This window comes from Manis javanica, chromosome 6 (assembly GCF_040802235.1).
Source record: "Manis javanica isolate MJ-LG chromosome 6, MJ_LKY, whole genome shotgun sequence".
NCBI classification, from domain to species: domain Eukaryota; kingdom Metazoa; phylum Chordata; class Mammalia; order Pholidota; family Manidae; genus Manis; species Manis javanica.
Window position 1 is genome coordinate 91,742,573 of NC_133161.1, and position 16,829 is coordinate 91,759,401.

Consider the following 16,829-nt stretch of genomic DNA (forward strand, 5'->3'; position numbering starts at 1 on the left):
TCACATATCCTTCACAAGAGAATGGGAAACATTTAAATGTCAAAAGATCTGTTAAACAAAAAATTGTACACTTGCTCTTTTGAATATTATACAGTATTAAAAGTATGTAAGTATACTTACATTTAAGATTGATACTAGAATATACATGACATGTAGATAAATTAGAAAAGGTTATAAAACTGTACTTCAGAATGAGCTTTGAACAAATTGTATTTATCTGCCTAGAAAAAAATGCAAAGAGCAGTAGCTATTTCCTTGAATATAATGATTCATGAGTAATATTTAAAATCCTTTTTTATTTGTAATTAATTTTTTAAAATGATGAACATATATTGTACATGCAGTAAAGAAAAGTTTTTAAGATGACCAGAACTGTAAATGGTCACTGATCTTCCAATACATGTTCTTGGGTTGTTAAGAGGGTCTGGGGGCTGACCACTGCAAGAAGAGCCACAATATATCCAGGTAGTGAGGACACTCTATCTCCAGTGAAACTCTGAAATGAAAATGTTAAAGAAATAATACTTAGACCTCAATTACCCTTTTCATATTGGATGTATTTCCATCTGGCTACAGGAAGTCTGCCCATACATAAGATACATGAGAAATTAAGAACTAGATCAATTCAGGGAAGAAACACTTTTCTGACCCATGGTGTTTGTTCTGGACTTGTCTGCAAAACATTTCACTGGCAAAGCATGAGGCTGAGGAACTCAAGGTCAAGTGGAAAGGAGCAACATGCGAAATAAATCAGAGCATTTGGATCAATGCCATTGCTTTCCTGTAATAATACCTGGGCAATGTAATGGATGCTGAGTCTCAAAGCCATCCTTTAAAAAGGGACATTTGTCCACAAGTTTGCACTTACTGGATGGGCGGATGACAATATTATTAGATATTGCAGCTCCACGTTCATTCCTGGCTGTACACTGATAGACTCCTTCATAGGTCTCCGCTTTCCCTTCGCTCATGATGTTGATTATGAGGGTTCCTGAGCCAGGCTTCATGGCGACAAGCGGGTCTTTATCTACGTCAAAATGAGTCCCATTTTGAGTCCAGGAGAAGCTGTCCAACACATAAAGCATTAAGCTTGTTAATGGCCCAGAAAACACAGGATTACTTACTCTTTAACACATTCCTAGGAGGTTTGTGAGTTTCTAGAAATAATTACTAGATTTTAATATTCAGTAAAGGAGTAATAGGCTCCATACCTAAGATGTTTCATTGAATCATGACTTAGAAAAAAATTCTGGCCATATATTTTAAGGTACATGTCTTCATTAGAACTGGCTGAAATCAGACTCAATAAAGAAATCATGCACACAAATTGCCTGTCATTAAAAAAAAAAATACAGGATGTAGGTCTCTGGGGCATACTCTCTCAGTGCTTTATTAGCATTTTAATTGTAAACTTCATTGTTCACAGAGTTAATAACCTGTCTATAAAGATTTGCTCTGGGCTGAAATGTGAACAGAAAGGCCTTCACAAGTACTAATATATGTTTCTGTTTAAAAGTGATCAGACCAGTTTCAAGCTATGAAAGTGCAAATGTAGGTTAGAAGGTGGGGAAGAAATAGGTGTTTAGTGGTGTTTTAAATGCTGGTATTAAAAAGGGTAATTCTATACAAAATATATTTTTACAAGTTTTAATTCGAGAAATGATTTTATAAATTCCTTAGGAAGCATTTCAAAATTGTCAACTGAAATTCTTCTTTCTCAGTTTTATTTACATAAAAGATTGCCTTACATGCAAGTCACAGTGCTCATGTAGTGAGATCCTTTATAACTAGTCCCAGATCAACAAAGGCACACCCTACAGAGGCATGAATTCTCCCTAAACTTCTCTTGGCCCACGTAGATTTCCTTTCCTGCTGCTGATCCTTATAGCAATGGTCGCACAGCTGGAAGGGAGGGAGATGGTGGTGGAGGGGATGCTGCTCAATGCACAGGACAGCCCCAGCCCCACAACAAAAAATCTGGCTCCAAATATCAATAATGCTGAGATGGAGAAATCCTGTCTTCCAGAGAGTTACAAGGGGTATTAAGTAAGCGTGAAAATGCAGGAAAACCCCACCAAATGACATCACATTAGGGCCTAGTGCCAGAGGGTTTCTAATAAATTGTTTGAAGCAAACGTTTGATGAAAATTTTTGATCTGCTTCAGCATTAGCACCAGTTATTTTTTTCTCAGGCGCCAGTCTGTGCTGGTTTGGTAAGGCGATAACAGATAAACAGGAATAAAGTATTTTGAAACTTTTGCTCTTTTTACTTAAAAATCTACTTTACCTTTGAATAATAATAATAATCTGACTCTCCAACACTCCATACATTACTGCGTAAATTACAGATCATTCCACTAGTCAGCTGGGACCCCGGGTAAGTTACCTTGTGTTACTAGGCATTAGTTTCCCATCAATAAGTTACATGGTTTGGAGCAGATAACTTCTGACATCTCTCACAACTCTAAAAGGCCATTCAGTGCTCATGCCAAGAAACATGTGGAGAATTCTGAATACTGAAACCTGCTGAGTTTGGAAACCCACACAGGACTATTTTATTTACTTATTTTACCAGCAAAGAGTAGTATAATAAGACAAAAGTACACACTCAAGGAGGGAGTGCGGGTGTGCTCCAAAACTATTTTACACACCGATGTAGAACTATTTTATACACCCCTTTAGAGCTAGAAGAGATCTTAGAAGTCATCACATTCAACTTTATCTTATAGAGGAAGAGACTGAAGCCCGGAGAAAAGGGATTGGCCTGTCACAGCCATGGGAGCCGTCAGGAGGCTCTTCCCAGCTCCCCACAGTTTCTGAGCATTTTGAAGAAGTGCATGTATGAGTACAGGAATACAATCATCTGGGTGTTCAAGAAGAACAAACAGGCTTGAATTAAACAGACAAAACAATGACCGGCAAAGATACTTTGGAAGTGTGCAGGACTGCAATTAAGTTCAGTATTAGCATCAGCGTTCACTGTCAGCACTCTAAGGAAGCAGAGAGCACACCCACCTTGGAAGAGGTTTCCCTTTGGCCTCACACTGGATGACAATATTCTCCCGAGGGTCAATAATGTAATCTTTGGGAGACTGTTGAGTAATGGTTGGAGGTTGTACCACTTAATTGTAGAAAGAAGAATAATGTAAAGAAACAGATCATTTAACATCATAGCAATCATTTTTTTTTTTCTATATGAAAATCACCTACCCTGGACTAAATATGCTCCAAACGTTTTTAGTAATTTCTACTGTGGCAGCACATACCTCAGTAGATTTTTAACTAAAAGCCTTCTAAACCTTTCAAGTTAAGGCATAATTTCCTTTTAGTAACTGTATACATACTCACAAAGCCCATTTTCTCCCACTCAGAGTTTGGGGAAATAATTACCAGTGCAAGCTTAATACTATGACAATTTCTTTTCTGATGTAACAATGAGAAATTTCTCTGATTCCTCTGGTTCAAAGATGCTTTTCAATAAAATTTATTATGAGGGTAAACTTAAATTTCTTAGGAAAGAGTATCTGACTTGCAGTTCATTGTGCTAATGTAAATTAATATATGTTGGGAACAAATAAACTTGAGATGTTAATGTCAAAAAGACGGTTAAATCAGAGATGACATGTCTTATTAGCACCAGGAGGTAGGTGGTTATTAGGAAGAAAGATAAAACCATTTTATTAAGAAGTTAAATGGGATTGGAAGTTCTGTGCTATAGCAGACACATTTCCATTTCACTTTTTTTTCAAGATCCAGAACAATGTAATCTGAAGAAAGCTTTATCTGGATGCCTGATGCTTAAGTCACTCTAAGATTACCATGTCCTTCTTGTGAAATCAGAATCACAGAATATGAGAACAGGAAGGGACTAGAGAAATAATCTATTGCTGCTGTTTCTTTTGTTGCTCAGGGCAGCAAAATGGCTTGACCAGGAAAGCACAAAGCAGAGAGATGAACTGAACTCTCCTAGCAGAAGCCTCTGCCTTGCACAGCTCTGGAGAGAGCCACTGACACAGACCAGTGACTCTTAACCAGAGGAAATTTGCTCCCACCACTCAGGGGACATTTGGCCTATCTGGAGACAATTTTGGTTGGCATGACTGGGATGGAGGGTGGTGCTGGCACTGGGGGTACAGGCCAGGGCTGCAGCTGAACATCTTACATGTACAGAAAAGCCCCCCAGAACAAAGACTTATCTGGATCATTTCAGTTTTTCATATCCTAGGTCTTCCCTTTCCTCTCCACCCTTAGTCTGTGCTTCCTCTGTGAACTTTTTCCCACATACCAATCAAGTATTTCCCAAAGTTTAAAAACAGGCCTCTGCTCTTGTCTTACTGCAGCTAATTGTTGCCAGGGCTGCAATCACTTCTGTGTCCAATGTCTCACAAATCTGCAAAATGGGTCTGTTCTCTTGCTCTGTCTCCAGGCTGGTATTGCCCAGCAGACATTTACTAAGTATCCAAATAACACCTAAAATATAGATCAAAGCCTAAACTCATTACTCTCATCATTTATTGTGTATTTTTTAGATGCAGGGTACTGGGAATATCAATTTCTCCTCCCTTTAGCAAGATTCAACCCCTCTCATCCTCCTGCAAAGCCAGCTGCTCTACAGCCTCCACCACTATACCAGGAGCCCCCTCCTTCCAGCCCTGCCACTTCCCAGAGCTGGTCACCAGTTTGGTCTGGTGGTTAAGAACTAGTCTGGTTCTTACCAGCAATGAGACTTCAAGCAAGTCTCTTAACTTATGTAAGCCCTTGTTTCCTTAGAGAGAAAAGGGGCTTAAAAGTGGCATCAGCCTCCTAGGGTCACTGGGAGGATTACATAAAATAATTTCTGTAAAATTCTTAGCAAAGGCCATAGTATAATGGCTCAGTAACGTTAGCTATGTTGAAATCATCATAATCATTTGTATTTGGACCGGCTTCACCTTTGGGTGACCCTTTAGGCTGTGGGAACATAGAGTCTGGGATGATGGAGAGAAGCAGAGTTGCACAGCCGGGGATGGTGGGCGGAGGGGGCGGACGACGGCATTCTTACGTATGACTCGGTCCTGTGCCCAGTGCTTCTCTTCGAGTGACAGAGGTGCAAGTCTAGTGGTCTCAGACCTGGAACTTCTGTTCATGTGTCTGCAACAGAGCTGGCTTAGATGCCACTCTGAACTGCCAGGAATTTGCTGTCTGGATGTACCTCTTGACAGTGTTTAGGTCATCTGGCAGCTAACAAATGCTTTGGAGTAATAAGGGGAAAATGTGATTTTACATAGTTTTCCTGGTTAATCCAATATCGTGGCATTTTTCAAATACCTGAAAACTATTTAGGTAGATGATGGATACTGCCCACTTGTCCGAGGTGGCAGAGGTTTTTACTTAGAGCAAGCCACTCAGAAACGATGTGAGGGTGGGCTGCTACCAGAACAGAGACAAAGAAATGTGAGAGGGCATACGGCTGCCGACTTGGGTGAAGCGTCTGCATGCACTCACCTTCTAAAAGATACCAAACGACATGTCTTTATTTCAGTAAGCATTTACGGGTATTTAGAACCAGAGAGGCATACTCTTTAAATTCTGTGAATTTTCTCATTGAGTTACATCAGATGTGAATAAAATGCAGATGTTAGTAGAGCAGAATATCAGTAAAAGTAAAAGAGTAATACCTGAGTCTTTGAAATTCATGCAGGGAATATATTAAACTTGTTTCTTGGTATTTAAATGCAATGTTTAGCCACATTAAGTACACATGCTTAAAAAGACATTAGTCACAAAACCTAAATTGTACGTTTGTTTCACAGTATTAATTAAAAAACAGACACGGTCAAATTTTCACACTGCTGAGTAATTACAGAAAGACACTTACAGTCTTCAAGAAGTTTTGCTTTTTCCCCATCAATATCAGTAGGTGTGTGGGCAAACAGGATTAAAGAAAACCAGATGTTAGTGATAGGAACGTTAGAACCCTGAAGATAAAAAGGGCATCTTGTCTGTCTGATTTGATCTAAAAAACCAGTACAGCGACACGTGAGGTTGTGAAGTTGTAGGAGAAAGAAGCTCCCATGAAGGGATTGGTTTAGTCCCGTGCGGCTATCCCATGCAAACATACGGAAGAACAAAAGGAAGGCTGCAGGCAAAAGAGGATTCTTCTCGAATAGGAATAGCTAATTCCATCCCAGACCCATTGTGTTGGACAAGTAATTATGTTCCATTTGAAAAATAGCTGAAATCTACAATTAATCTGAGTTGTCACATACAGTGTAGGTCTGACCCCATTATCCAGACATCACTAGGCACATGGTGCTAATACCTAACAAGGGGATATTGCTATTGTGACAGTCCTTCACCCAAGCCAAACCCAACACTGATTTTAGATTTTTCTATTTCTCTGGTTCATCCCCAAGTCAGTAATTGAACTTTTCTGACTATTAGCATATTTCTGCTTCAGAGTTCCTCAATCAGCCAGGATTGCAGGTACCTACAGCAGAGAGCAGCTCGTGTAGAAGGGATGTGAGGAATGGGGGTAGGGAAGAAATGACACTGGTATGCAATCCAAATGATTCTGCAGTGCTGAATGTCATTACTGCTTGCAAAGGTTAGTGCAGGAGCTCCGGGGCTGGACACCGCTGTCTTTCCATCACGGTTGTGCCTCTTCTCCGTTCACAGTGATAAGTGAGTTAGCTATGGGTGACTGTTCCCTCTGACCGTTAGACTGAGCAGCCAAATGAAAGGGGAATATATTTAACGCAAGGGAGAATAAAAGGGTTTCTCTCAAGTGCTTTCCCTCTGCTATATATTTAGAGTTCAGGCTTACTGGCCCATTCCCATTCCAATGGGCTTAACCAATCATACTTATATATTATATACATGCACACACATATATTCTTTTGAAAACTGAAATTGAAGTCACTGTAGAATATTTTTTGCAAATAAGTAAAACGTTGCATTTTATTGCTCTTGAGACTAGAACTGCACAGCAAAGGAAATCAACAAAGTGTGGGATAAACCATTTCTTCTTACTGTCTTCCCACTGGCAGTTGCAACCTCTTTGGCAAAGAAATGACATCCCAACATTGAATAGTCCCAGGAAAGTGCTATCATCTTTGTACCTTGGAAAGCTTGCCAAACAGATGTTCTATTCAGGAAGGTAATGGATTTAAAGAGGTCATGCAGATTAGGGATACAGGATAAATCTGAAGTACGATAACTGTCCAAATTTGAAATTCTGCTTTCTGCTGCAGAAAAAGTAACCAGTTGGAGCCTAGCATTCTTTTTATTTTTCATAAACAGACCACTCAGATCAGGAGAGTGCAGCATATGCTTAGGAACTAGAAAAAGGGGGGGCTAATACAGGAGCTGTTACTCACTCTATTTTAGTGTTTTTTCAGATGATTGGTTTTATTCTCAAAATTTACATCTTAATCTTTGATCACACTTTTTAAACCAAAAAAGACCTTTCATTAGGCTTTAGATATGATACATTTCCTAGATCTAGACTCATATTAAGATTCAGAATTTGAAAGTGAATCAGTCATGTGTGGTGTGGGATACTAAGGGGTGCATGGTTGCTGAGGGACCATCCCCCCAACTTTTCCAGAACACTCTGAGCATCTCTGGGGGGAGAGGGTGGAGGAGGGGGAAGGGGCAAGGGGGGGAAGCATCCTGTGATTGCTTTAAAGTGACTGAATGGTTTTCTTGCAGCACTGCTTTGCAGAGCCGCCTGGTTGGAGGATCAGAGCAGCCCACAGCCTCATTCTTTCTCAGGCCATCCCCCCACCATGATACACAAAAGGCATCATAGGGGGAGAAAGATAATGATGGGGAGGGGACAATGTGTCTGACTGTTTCAATGGGCATTTCTACAGTGAGGTTCTTTATAAACACCAGGTGCTGAAGGTAAAAGCCAAATTACTTTTGATTAGCTTTTCAGTGTCATACAGACACCTTCTCCCTTCACACAGTTCAAAGTGATGGTAAATGCCGGGGAGGTTTTGACTCCTGGGCCTAATAGCTTTGCAACGTTAATACTTACGATCAAGAGGTACTTCCAGTGTGGTAACCATCTGGCACAGGACAAGAATCAGGGGCACTCTGCCTGCGTATGAGCACTTCTTTTTCGGCATTATTTTAAGCTGCATTAGCTTAATTCCTGCTGCGATCCACAAACTGATTTTCCTTTTCTTCTTTCACAAAAGATTTGTGTGCAACGTTTAAATAATTTTCACGAAGGGAACTGAAAAAGGACAGAGTAAGAAATATAGTGTATTTAAAAAAAGGATACAAGGGAGTCTGCTGCACAGAAAATCAGTTCTGTATTATACATGAAGTCTAAAAGGGAGCTAACTTTTAAATATTTAACTCTCAAGATTGGGATAATCATTTATTCATAGATCAGCTAAAATCAGGTCAGATATATCTGTAATGATGTCAAGCAAAATCTGTTGACTTTGCCATCTTTATGGTTTTTCCATCTTAAACATTTGCATTTATATCAGAGGCTACCTCATTGTTCCTAATAGATCAGGAAAACCTGGCTTACAAATTGGTTAGAAAGTGTGACTTCTGAGGGGAGCCTAGTGGCTTCTCCATTCTAGACATTCTAGAGATCATCTCTGGGGAAGTTCACGGCATTGTTGCAAATTTGCTTCAAAGCCCAATCACTAATTAACCAGCAGAACCAGCCACAATTCAGGCCTTCCCCATCTCTAAACCAAGACTATGGCAACAGATTATATCTGGGCTCTGATTTCCAGGCCTTCTTCACCAGTCATCTTCCTGGACAGTGATGATCAATTTTCCTAGAGTCTTCTTCAGTTAAATATTGGGAATGGCCATATGGGATCTACCAAATAAAGCAGAATATATTCTTAACTGGGTAATAACAAAACCCTCAATGATCCAGCCTCGATTTTTCTTACAAACTTTGTCTCCTGTTTCAAAAATAACTTTTCTTTGTTTGATGGCCTGTTTCTGTTTTTCTTTCTTGGGTCAATCCTTTATTATGCCCTGTATTTTCCCTCCTTCTTACCTTTGTTTATTCTATTTCTCTGACCTGGAATGCCCTCTCCACCATATTTCCTTATCAAAGGCCAATTTATTTCTGATCAGTTGAAATTGAAACATGAGCTGATGACACCCAAACTAGGAGTCATTCGCCTCCTAAGAATTCCTGAAATTCTGTGTTTGAATTATCACATACATTATGTAGACAGATACAGAGACAGATATCTTTTGTAGGCGTGTTCTCTCTCCCTTCCTTCTGCAGGCTGATACTGTGCCTCTCCTATCTTTGTTTCCCTTTCCCATCACCTGACACGGTGTGCCTTGCCCAGGAGTGTTCCCCGTGCACAGGAGCATAAGCACACCCAGAATATAGACCAGCAGCAGAGTCCTACCTGGAATGACAGGTTTAATCATGTCTCTCATCAATGAAACAAGGTAGGGGTGGCCCTGGGTCTCTCTGGAAGGTAGGAGGGATGTTATTATTACAAACAAGGGACGGTCCCACAGCTTAATTACTGAATTATTTGTGTGGTTGTTATGACTTGCTTGATAGTGTACTTTGATAATGTTCATGTTTCCTACTGAACTGAAAGCCTCTGAAGGGTAGGAACGGCATCTTTTCTGTTCCCCACTGTGTCCCCGAGAGCCTATCTCAGCACCTGGCACATGGGAGGGAATTCATGAATATTTGCAGAAAAAAAAAATGGAGGGAGGAAAGGAGACCTAAGATCTTTGAAGATGATGTGCTCACATAGGTAGTCCGACCACAGTCCACTGAAGGCTATTAATATTTACACTACTTGGTTTAAAGCCAAACTCTTGTCAACATGATCAAATTAGTTTCATATCACATCTGTGTGTGGAAGAGAGCTCAAATGTATAAGAGGAAAATGAAACAATGCTGATAACATGAATATGTGTTTTGTTAGCAACGGAGTTCTTATTTGAACTCAATTACAAATGTAGTTCAACACTTCTTGCCAAACAAATGGAAAAAAGAATTTAATGTGCTAAACATAGACATTATACATATACAAAATAAGTATTACTTTGTAAATGAAACATCCATGCTATGTGGTTTCATTTAAGTTCGACCACAGTCTACCGAATATTTTATTCCATACATAGTCTGAAGAGGCAAGGCAGGTTGAATGATACTTTCATTCATATGAAGTAAGATCCAGGAAATTTGTTTTTCCATATTGTACTATATAAAGTCAGGTCCACTGAATATCAAGAGGTACGTATTGAAGCTCAGCCAATCAAATCCAACCAAACTATAAACCAGACTGTTTTGTGTGTGTGTGCAAAGCATATCTGCATCATTTCATCAAATCTATTTATGTTTCTCATGATTTTTCTGTTGAAATGGTAACTCTGAATTTACACATACACTTCAGGGAATCTAAATGGCACTGAAACAAGTTGATGTTAATACTGCACATCCTGAGAGAAAACTGCAGAACCAGACACTGAGAAAACCATAGTATACGTGCCTGATTTGTGCATCAAGCTTATCAAGTTTATTCAACTGAATTGCCTAGCTCTCTGAACGGGTGCTGGAGAATTAAACATTTTTGAAAAGATGTACTAATAAATTGTAATGTCCATAAGATCTCAAGAAACTATGTACCATTTCTGTTATAAGTTCTTCACTTATTATTTATTTTGCCTGGATGATTTAACTACTCATCCTTCAAAACAGAGAAAACCCTTAGGCAACTTCATATGAATGAAAGTATCATTCAACCTGCCTTGCCTTTTCAGACTATGTAAGGAGTAAAATAATATTGCACATTAAATCATAGTCTGGCAGAAAGAAAAAATAAGAAATTCAAGAAAAATCGAGAAAGCACTTAGAGACAGGAGTAAATCCTCACAATGAAAGGAGGTCATGAGCTATGATGACTGAAGGTTCTCTTCAGAAGTTCTAAGTTAACTGCACCAAAACCCAAAATCGCATGTGGTATGGGTTGTATTTGGGGAGGACAAAACAACAGCCCAGCCCAGCCTCTGGCTCCTGCCCATGGCAAATCACCTACTCCTCCTACTATGCCATCATAGGTGAAAAACTCGGTCCCAAGGACAGCTTTGGGTCCCCAGGCCTCAGGCAAAGTGAAAACTGAGTACAGCAACAGAAAGCTGAGCTTTCTCTCTGTAGGGGTACAGTGGTCTGCACACCTCACAGTGAGAAACCACTGTGTCCACACCCTCAGTGTTGAAGGCAATGCCCCTCCCTGCTAGGAGCTCATAGGCCTTATAGTTTTACATGGAAAATCATAGTCGTTCTCTCTTATGTGAGAACCATGAACTAAAACTATACTCTTGATGTGATTACATTAAAATGGATGGAACCACAGATTAGAAATAATAGCATCACCTTTAGTCAAGGCAGAAGAGTATGTTATTACAAGATAGATGGTCATTCACAAAAAATATTTGCTGCAGATGTTTGAAAGCAGGCTTGAATGAGACAGATGGTAGATTCATGTTTGCAATATGTATCACCCTAATATTTAAAACCACATACATTAGTAAAATGTTCCAGAGTAATGATAAATAGTAAAGCCTTTCAATATTTCACTTCATTAACTCCATTCAAGCAACTTTCCATACACACTATCTCCAGAACCTCTGACTCAGATGAGGGAAAAAAATCTCCCTTCTTCAGTAAATTGTTCATCACTAGAAAATCAATGCAATTCAAGGTTCCCCTACTTCTTTTGGCCTAAAATTTATATTAAATCACAGAGCAAATGGTGCCCTGCATAAATGTATTTGCCATACATTTTAAAAGAAAAACCTAATGTTTTGACAAAGGATTCATATTAAGCCAAAAAACATAGCTCTCCTATTGCTCAATTAAGAAGTCTTGTCATTAGAAAGAAAAGAAAATCTTTTATATTTTTGTCAAGTGAAAGATAAAATAATTCTAATTAAAAACAATCAGCTGTCTATCAGACCCGGAAGGCCATGCATTACTTACCAATGTATTCAGTCTGTTTGTGCTTCCCAGCATCCCAATACTGGTGGCTCAGTGCTCACTGCACAATGTAACATGATCTACTCTCTAAGCCAATAAACAAATATGCTTATGTGACTGGACGCCCGTGGACACACTAATTATTGCTCTAGTGACCCGTCAGGAGCTGGCTTCCCTGACTGGATGGCTGACTGGGTGTGACATTGGCTTGACCATGAAAGGCGTTTTCAGCAGTCAGCTAGGGGATGGTTACTTTTTATGTTCTGCTAAATATTTACTGTAAAGAATAGCACATTAATGCCCATTCCTAGCCCATGCTTGAGCTTTTCAATAGCAGATTTTGTGCCTGAGACTGGAAGGAAGGTTGGAGAGAATGGACAATGACTTTACACAATTAACACATCAACAAAGTCATCCTTAAATGTACACAATGATGCTACCATGGAAGCACCCCAAGAAAAGTACGTAGTCTGGGATAACGTGACTGTAGAGATTGTAACCATCTCTTCAAATAACAAGGCAAACTGTGAAGCACCAAGGAACATGTTTCTAATTTCTTCCTAACCCAAAGGAATGCCCCATGGCAGGGTTTCAACAAGGAATCTGGTAGCTGGAACTTGAAACAATACTGAAGGAAAGGAGGACAATGAACAGATGTTTTTTTACCCAAGAAATAGATGAGGGAACTTATCTTGATAATGGCCCAAATCTCCATTCCTCAGAGCACTATAACTGATCAGCTTATTTGATATTCATAAAAATTCCATAAAACAGCAAAGCAGGTTTTAATACACATTTAGTAGATGAGGAAAAACAAACAAACACAAATAAACAATGATCTCAATGGCCATTATTCACTGGGTACCTTCCATGTGACAGGAATCACACTGAATCTGTTCCATGCATTAAGTTACCTCATTTCACCAAAAACGCCAAGTGGTAAATTCTATTACATTTCCCAATTTACTGATACAGAATCTGAGAAGCAGGATGGAAAAGTCGTCTGCTGAAGGATGCACACATGGTATGACAAGTGCCAGACCTACAGCTCCAGTGCTTCTGAGAAGTCTGGAGCATTCAGCCATCTCACACTGCCACACTATGAGATGCCCCAGCATTTCTCTCCTTTCACATACTCTTATTATTATTTTTTTATTAAAGCATACTTGAAATAAAATACTATATTGGTTTCAGGTATACAGCATAGTGATTACCAGTTACATATATTACTAAATACTCACCACAGTAAGTGTAGTTGTCATGTGTCACCATACAAAGATATTACTATATTACTGACTTTATTCCCTATGCTGTACTTTTCATCCCCATGACTTATTTATTCATTATTGGAAGTTTACACAACCTTATTCCCTTCACCTATTTTGCCCATCCTTCCATCCACCTCCCCATGGTAACCACCAGTTTCTCTGTAGTTATGAGTCTGTTTCTGCTTTGTTTCTAAAAATTTCATATCCTCTTACTTTGCATTTAGCCAAGAAGCCAATAGAATTACCAAGTTTAGTCACTGATGTTAAAAAAAAGTGCAAATTTTTTCCGAATATCCACAAAAGATCTTCACAGCATTGCCCATAGGACAACTCCGGGGGCCTCCTCACGCCGGATTCCACGTGGGTAGTGCTGGCCGGAGTTATACCAAATGCTGGCCCTGGCCTTTCAAAGGAGCTGCAAGTTAGGACAATGTATACAAGACACATTTTAAAAAGTAAATTTTAAAAGTAGGTAATATGTGCACATGGCACCACCTTCATAAGGTACAAAAGACCATATAATTCAAAGCAAGCAACATAGCAACTCAGTTTCCCTGTGGGAGGGTTACTATTACTAAGGTTTGTGAATCCTTCTAGAGATAGTCCATGCGTAAAGTATAAAAATATGTAAAACAGTATTTTAAGGACCTTGGATTTAGAAAATGTTTAAAAGCCTTTTTGACATTGAAGTTTAAATCCACAAAAATGCCAAGGTCTTTCAGTGAAATCTAGTTATTTGCAACACATGAAATTATTTGGATACTGACTTTTTCACCAACTTTGTTTAGCAGAGCATTTATAGGAGGGGAAATAGAAAACAATGAATTAGAGACAAAGCTTATCCTAAGACAAAGGATAAGCATGCTTGATGAAAAGTCTGAATGTGTGAGACTAACAGTGACCCTGACCAAGAATGGCACCTGTTTTCCACTTGTCCAGACAGTAATCTGATGGCAGTTGTCAGGATCAGCCTCAGGGGTGACAGAGCTGACTGGAAAAGGAAGGATGGGTGGAGCAGGAGAGAAAGAGGACAATGTTTCTAAAAGGACGCCTTCCTCACTCCCACCTCCAAATCCAATCACAGCTGCCTAAACAGAATGGAGACTGTGTCACTCTGAATGCTAGCCATCCTCATGGTCAGCCATTCTGCATTGACCCCACCATTCTGATCAAGGCTCGAAGCATCGGGGTGGGTGTCTGACCACAGGCAGCAGCTGTGGGATGACTCGGCTGTTGCCAAGGGCTGAAGAATGACCAGCAACGTGGTTAACAAATGCCCTTCTCAGGGGGAGGGTGAACATGAGGCAGAAAGAGAGAGTGAGTCAACAGTTTGCAGCAGGAAGAGAGGCCAAAGATCATAGAGAGGGAGGCAGTATGAAGAACCACGAGTGAGCAGAGGATACCAACGCTGTCAGGAGCAGAATGCAGCCAGTGGGAAGCCTCAGGATCAGCAGAAAGAGAGTCAGAGGGCCTCTGTGTGACCGCAGCATTGGTGGAACACCTGACAGGGGCTGTGAGTACCTGTTCCTCTCGCACTATGATACCCAGGCCCCTAAAACTATTGGGATCCCATGTTCCAATTCTCTACGAGGTCTGACAGAATAGTGCTTGTGGTGGCAATGTCTTCCTGTCTTTCTTCCATCTTGTAATTCTAAAACAAGTCTACTAATGTGTAGATGGACTGTGACACTCCTCCCTGGATTCACACCCTTGTGTGGTCCTTCCACAGTGACTCTGGGCTCAGCCATGTGACATGCTTAGGCCAGTGGGATTTGAACAAGAATTCTGCCAGCAGATGGCAGTGAGCATTTTCACACTGGGACTTATCCTCCTGTAATATTCCCTCTGGGAAGCCTGAGCTAGACCACATAGACATGAGAGGCCAGTGGAAAGAGTCCCTGTGGAGATGAAAGGCCATCTTGGACTTTCTGGGCGCAACTGAGCTCCCAGTTGAATGAGGATGAGTAAGCAACTCATTAAACCACATGAAACAGAAGAATCCTCTGAGGAGAGAGGAACCAGATGTTAGCCATCGGGATTAACAAAACCTCAGAATCATGAAAAGTAACAAATTGTTGTTGTTTTAAACCATAACATTTTGGGAGATTTGTCAAATAGCCATAGATATCTGAAACAATTAGCCGAGACAAACTGAAATTGGCTGTGTCTTGCAACCAGAAAGACTTCACTATGCACATTTAAGACTGATTATTCAAATGCACAGATCTCCTTGCATGATTATGGCTGGAACCACAGGAATTCTAAATAAAATTCTAAATAAATAAGTGTAGCTTTCCCCTTTAAAATGATCTATATTTTTTTTCCTAGACATACTTTCTTGTATACATGTTGGTAGAGCCAAAGGGCACTACCTTAACTAACAACTTAAATTCCATTTCTCATACAAAATTTATATTCAACAAATGGAAGATGGTGACCACTGATATCAAACAAATTTGTTCACACTAGAATAATGGTGGATTATGCCTAATTTAGAGTCTTTGGCATTATATTATTTCTAATGTAGAGAGGCAAAAAGTAAGCTAGGGAACGGTGAGGGAGGGCCCAATGCTGTGAGTCAACCCCTCTTCCGCCCCACTCCATTCCCATGAATCACACTAGGATTCTGAGCCTGGTCCCAGTTTCCACTTGGACCCACTCACTCTCCTACCAAACAGGGAATCTGAAGAAAGTGGGGAGGAGAGAGAGGGGAGCCAGGCCTGAGAGACACATCTATTTCTCCATCACAAGGCCCATTTCCCAGTTGACTTTCTCCAATTAGTCAACAGAAACGAAGTTCCAATTTTTTAAAATGGGAAGTAGGGAACTGCTGTAAAGGTGAAGACTGAGAAACAGAAATTTAGTTCTGAATACAGGTCTTGATAATAATGTATTTGGAAAGATTTGTCAAGTCATTGAAACAAGCTCCAGCTCTATTTATCTTCTTGTAAACTGAGATTTATACAAAATCATTCAGAAGATGTAAGGATCAAAATAGTTTATTAAAACTGTCAGCAAAAAGGTCCATACGGGATATTAGTTTTCTTCATGAGCTATAACCTCATCCATTTGTCAAGTAAACAACACATGGCCAAATGGCGGCCATTTAATAGCAGCGAATAGCACTTTGGAATGCCTGGCAGGCTACTAACTCAAAAGAAAAAACACATTTCAAAGATGAGAGGCCAGGATATATAAGTTGTTATTCTTCCTGAATGGTATGTATGAGACACTCAGGGTGCAGATACAAGGTGTAGGTCAAAATCACAGGGTGCTCCTTTCCTAATGGGCCTGGAGCGGGGCTTGGGGAGGAGAAAGAGTGGGAGAAAGATTTAGCCTGTACTGCAGGGAGAAACTAACCCAGAGGTCTCAGTGCTTAGCACAAGACAGTTCATATCTTGCTCATGCTATTGCCCAGTGCGGGACATGGGGCTCTGCTCCAGGCTGCCAGTGGCTCCACCACTTCAGCACAGGCTTCCAGAGGCTTCATGTCCTTTTGTCCTTAACTGCCTCCACCCAGAGATGACACACCCGTCCTTTGCTCACAGCTCATTGGCCAGAAGTAGTTAATGACTCCAACCCCA

General features: G+C 40.2%; 1 protein-coding gene across 19 annotated transcripts in view; it reads right to left on the bottom strand.

Moving 5' to 3' along the window:
- NRCAM (neuronal cell adhesion molecule) overlaps nucleotides 1-16,829 on the bottom strand; it is a 273,084-nt gene that overhangs the window by 67,232 nt on the left and 189,023 nt on the right. For 11 of the 19 annotated variants that reach the window (XM_073239054.1, XM_073239045.1, XM_073239059.1 and 8 more), the window contains 4 exons: nucleotides 8,024-8,224; nucleotides 5,858-5,875; nucleotides 3,016-3,121; nucleotides 869-1,065 (listed from right to left, as the gene is read on the bottom strand). In XM_073239054.1, coding sequence (XP_073095155.1) covers nucleotides 869-1,065; nucleotides 3,016-3,121; nucleotides 5,858-5,875; nucleotides 8,024-8,129 — 427 coding nt within the window. In that variant the 5' untranslated portion in view covers nucleotides 8,130-8,224. Of the gene's footprint in view, nucleotides 1-868; nucleotides 1,066-3,015; nucleotides 3,122-5,857; nucleotides 5,876-8,023; nucleotides 8,225-11,980; nucleotides 12,064-16,829 lie in introns of those variants that run through there. The other 8 variants (XM_073239056.1, XM_073239060.1, XM_073239058.1 and 5 more) reach the window with 3 other exon arrangements.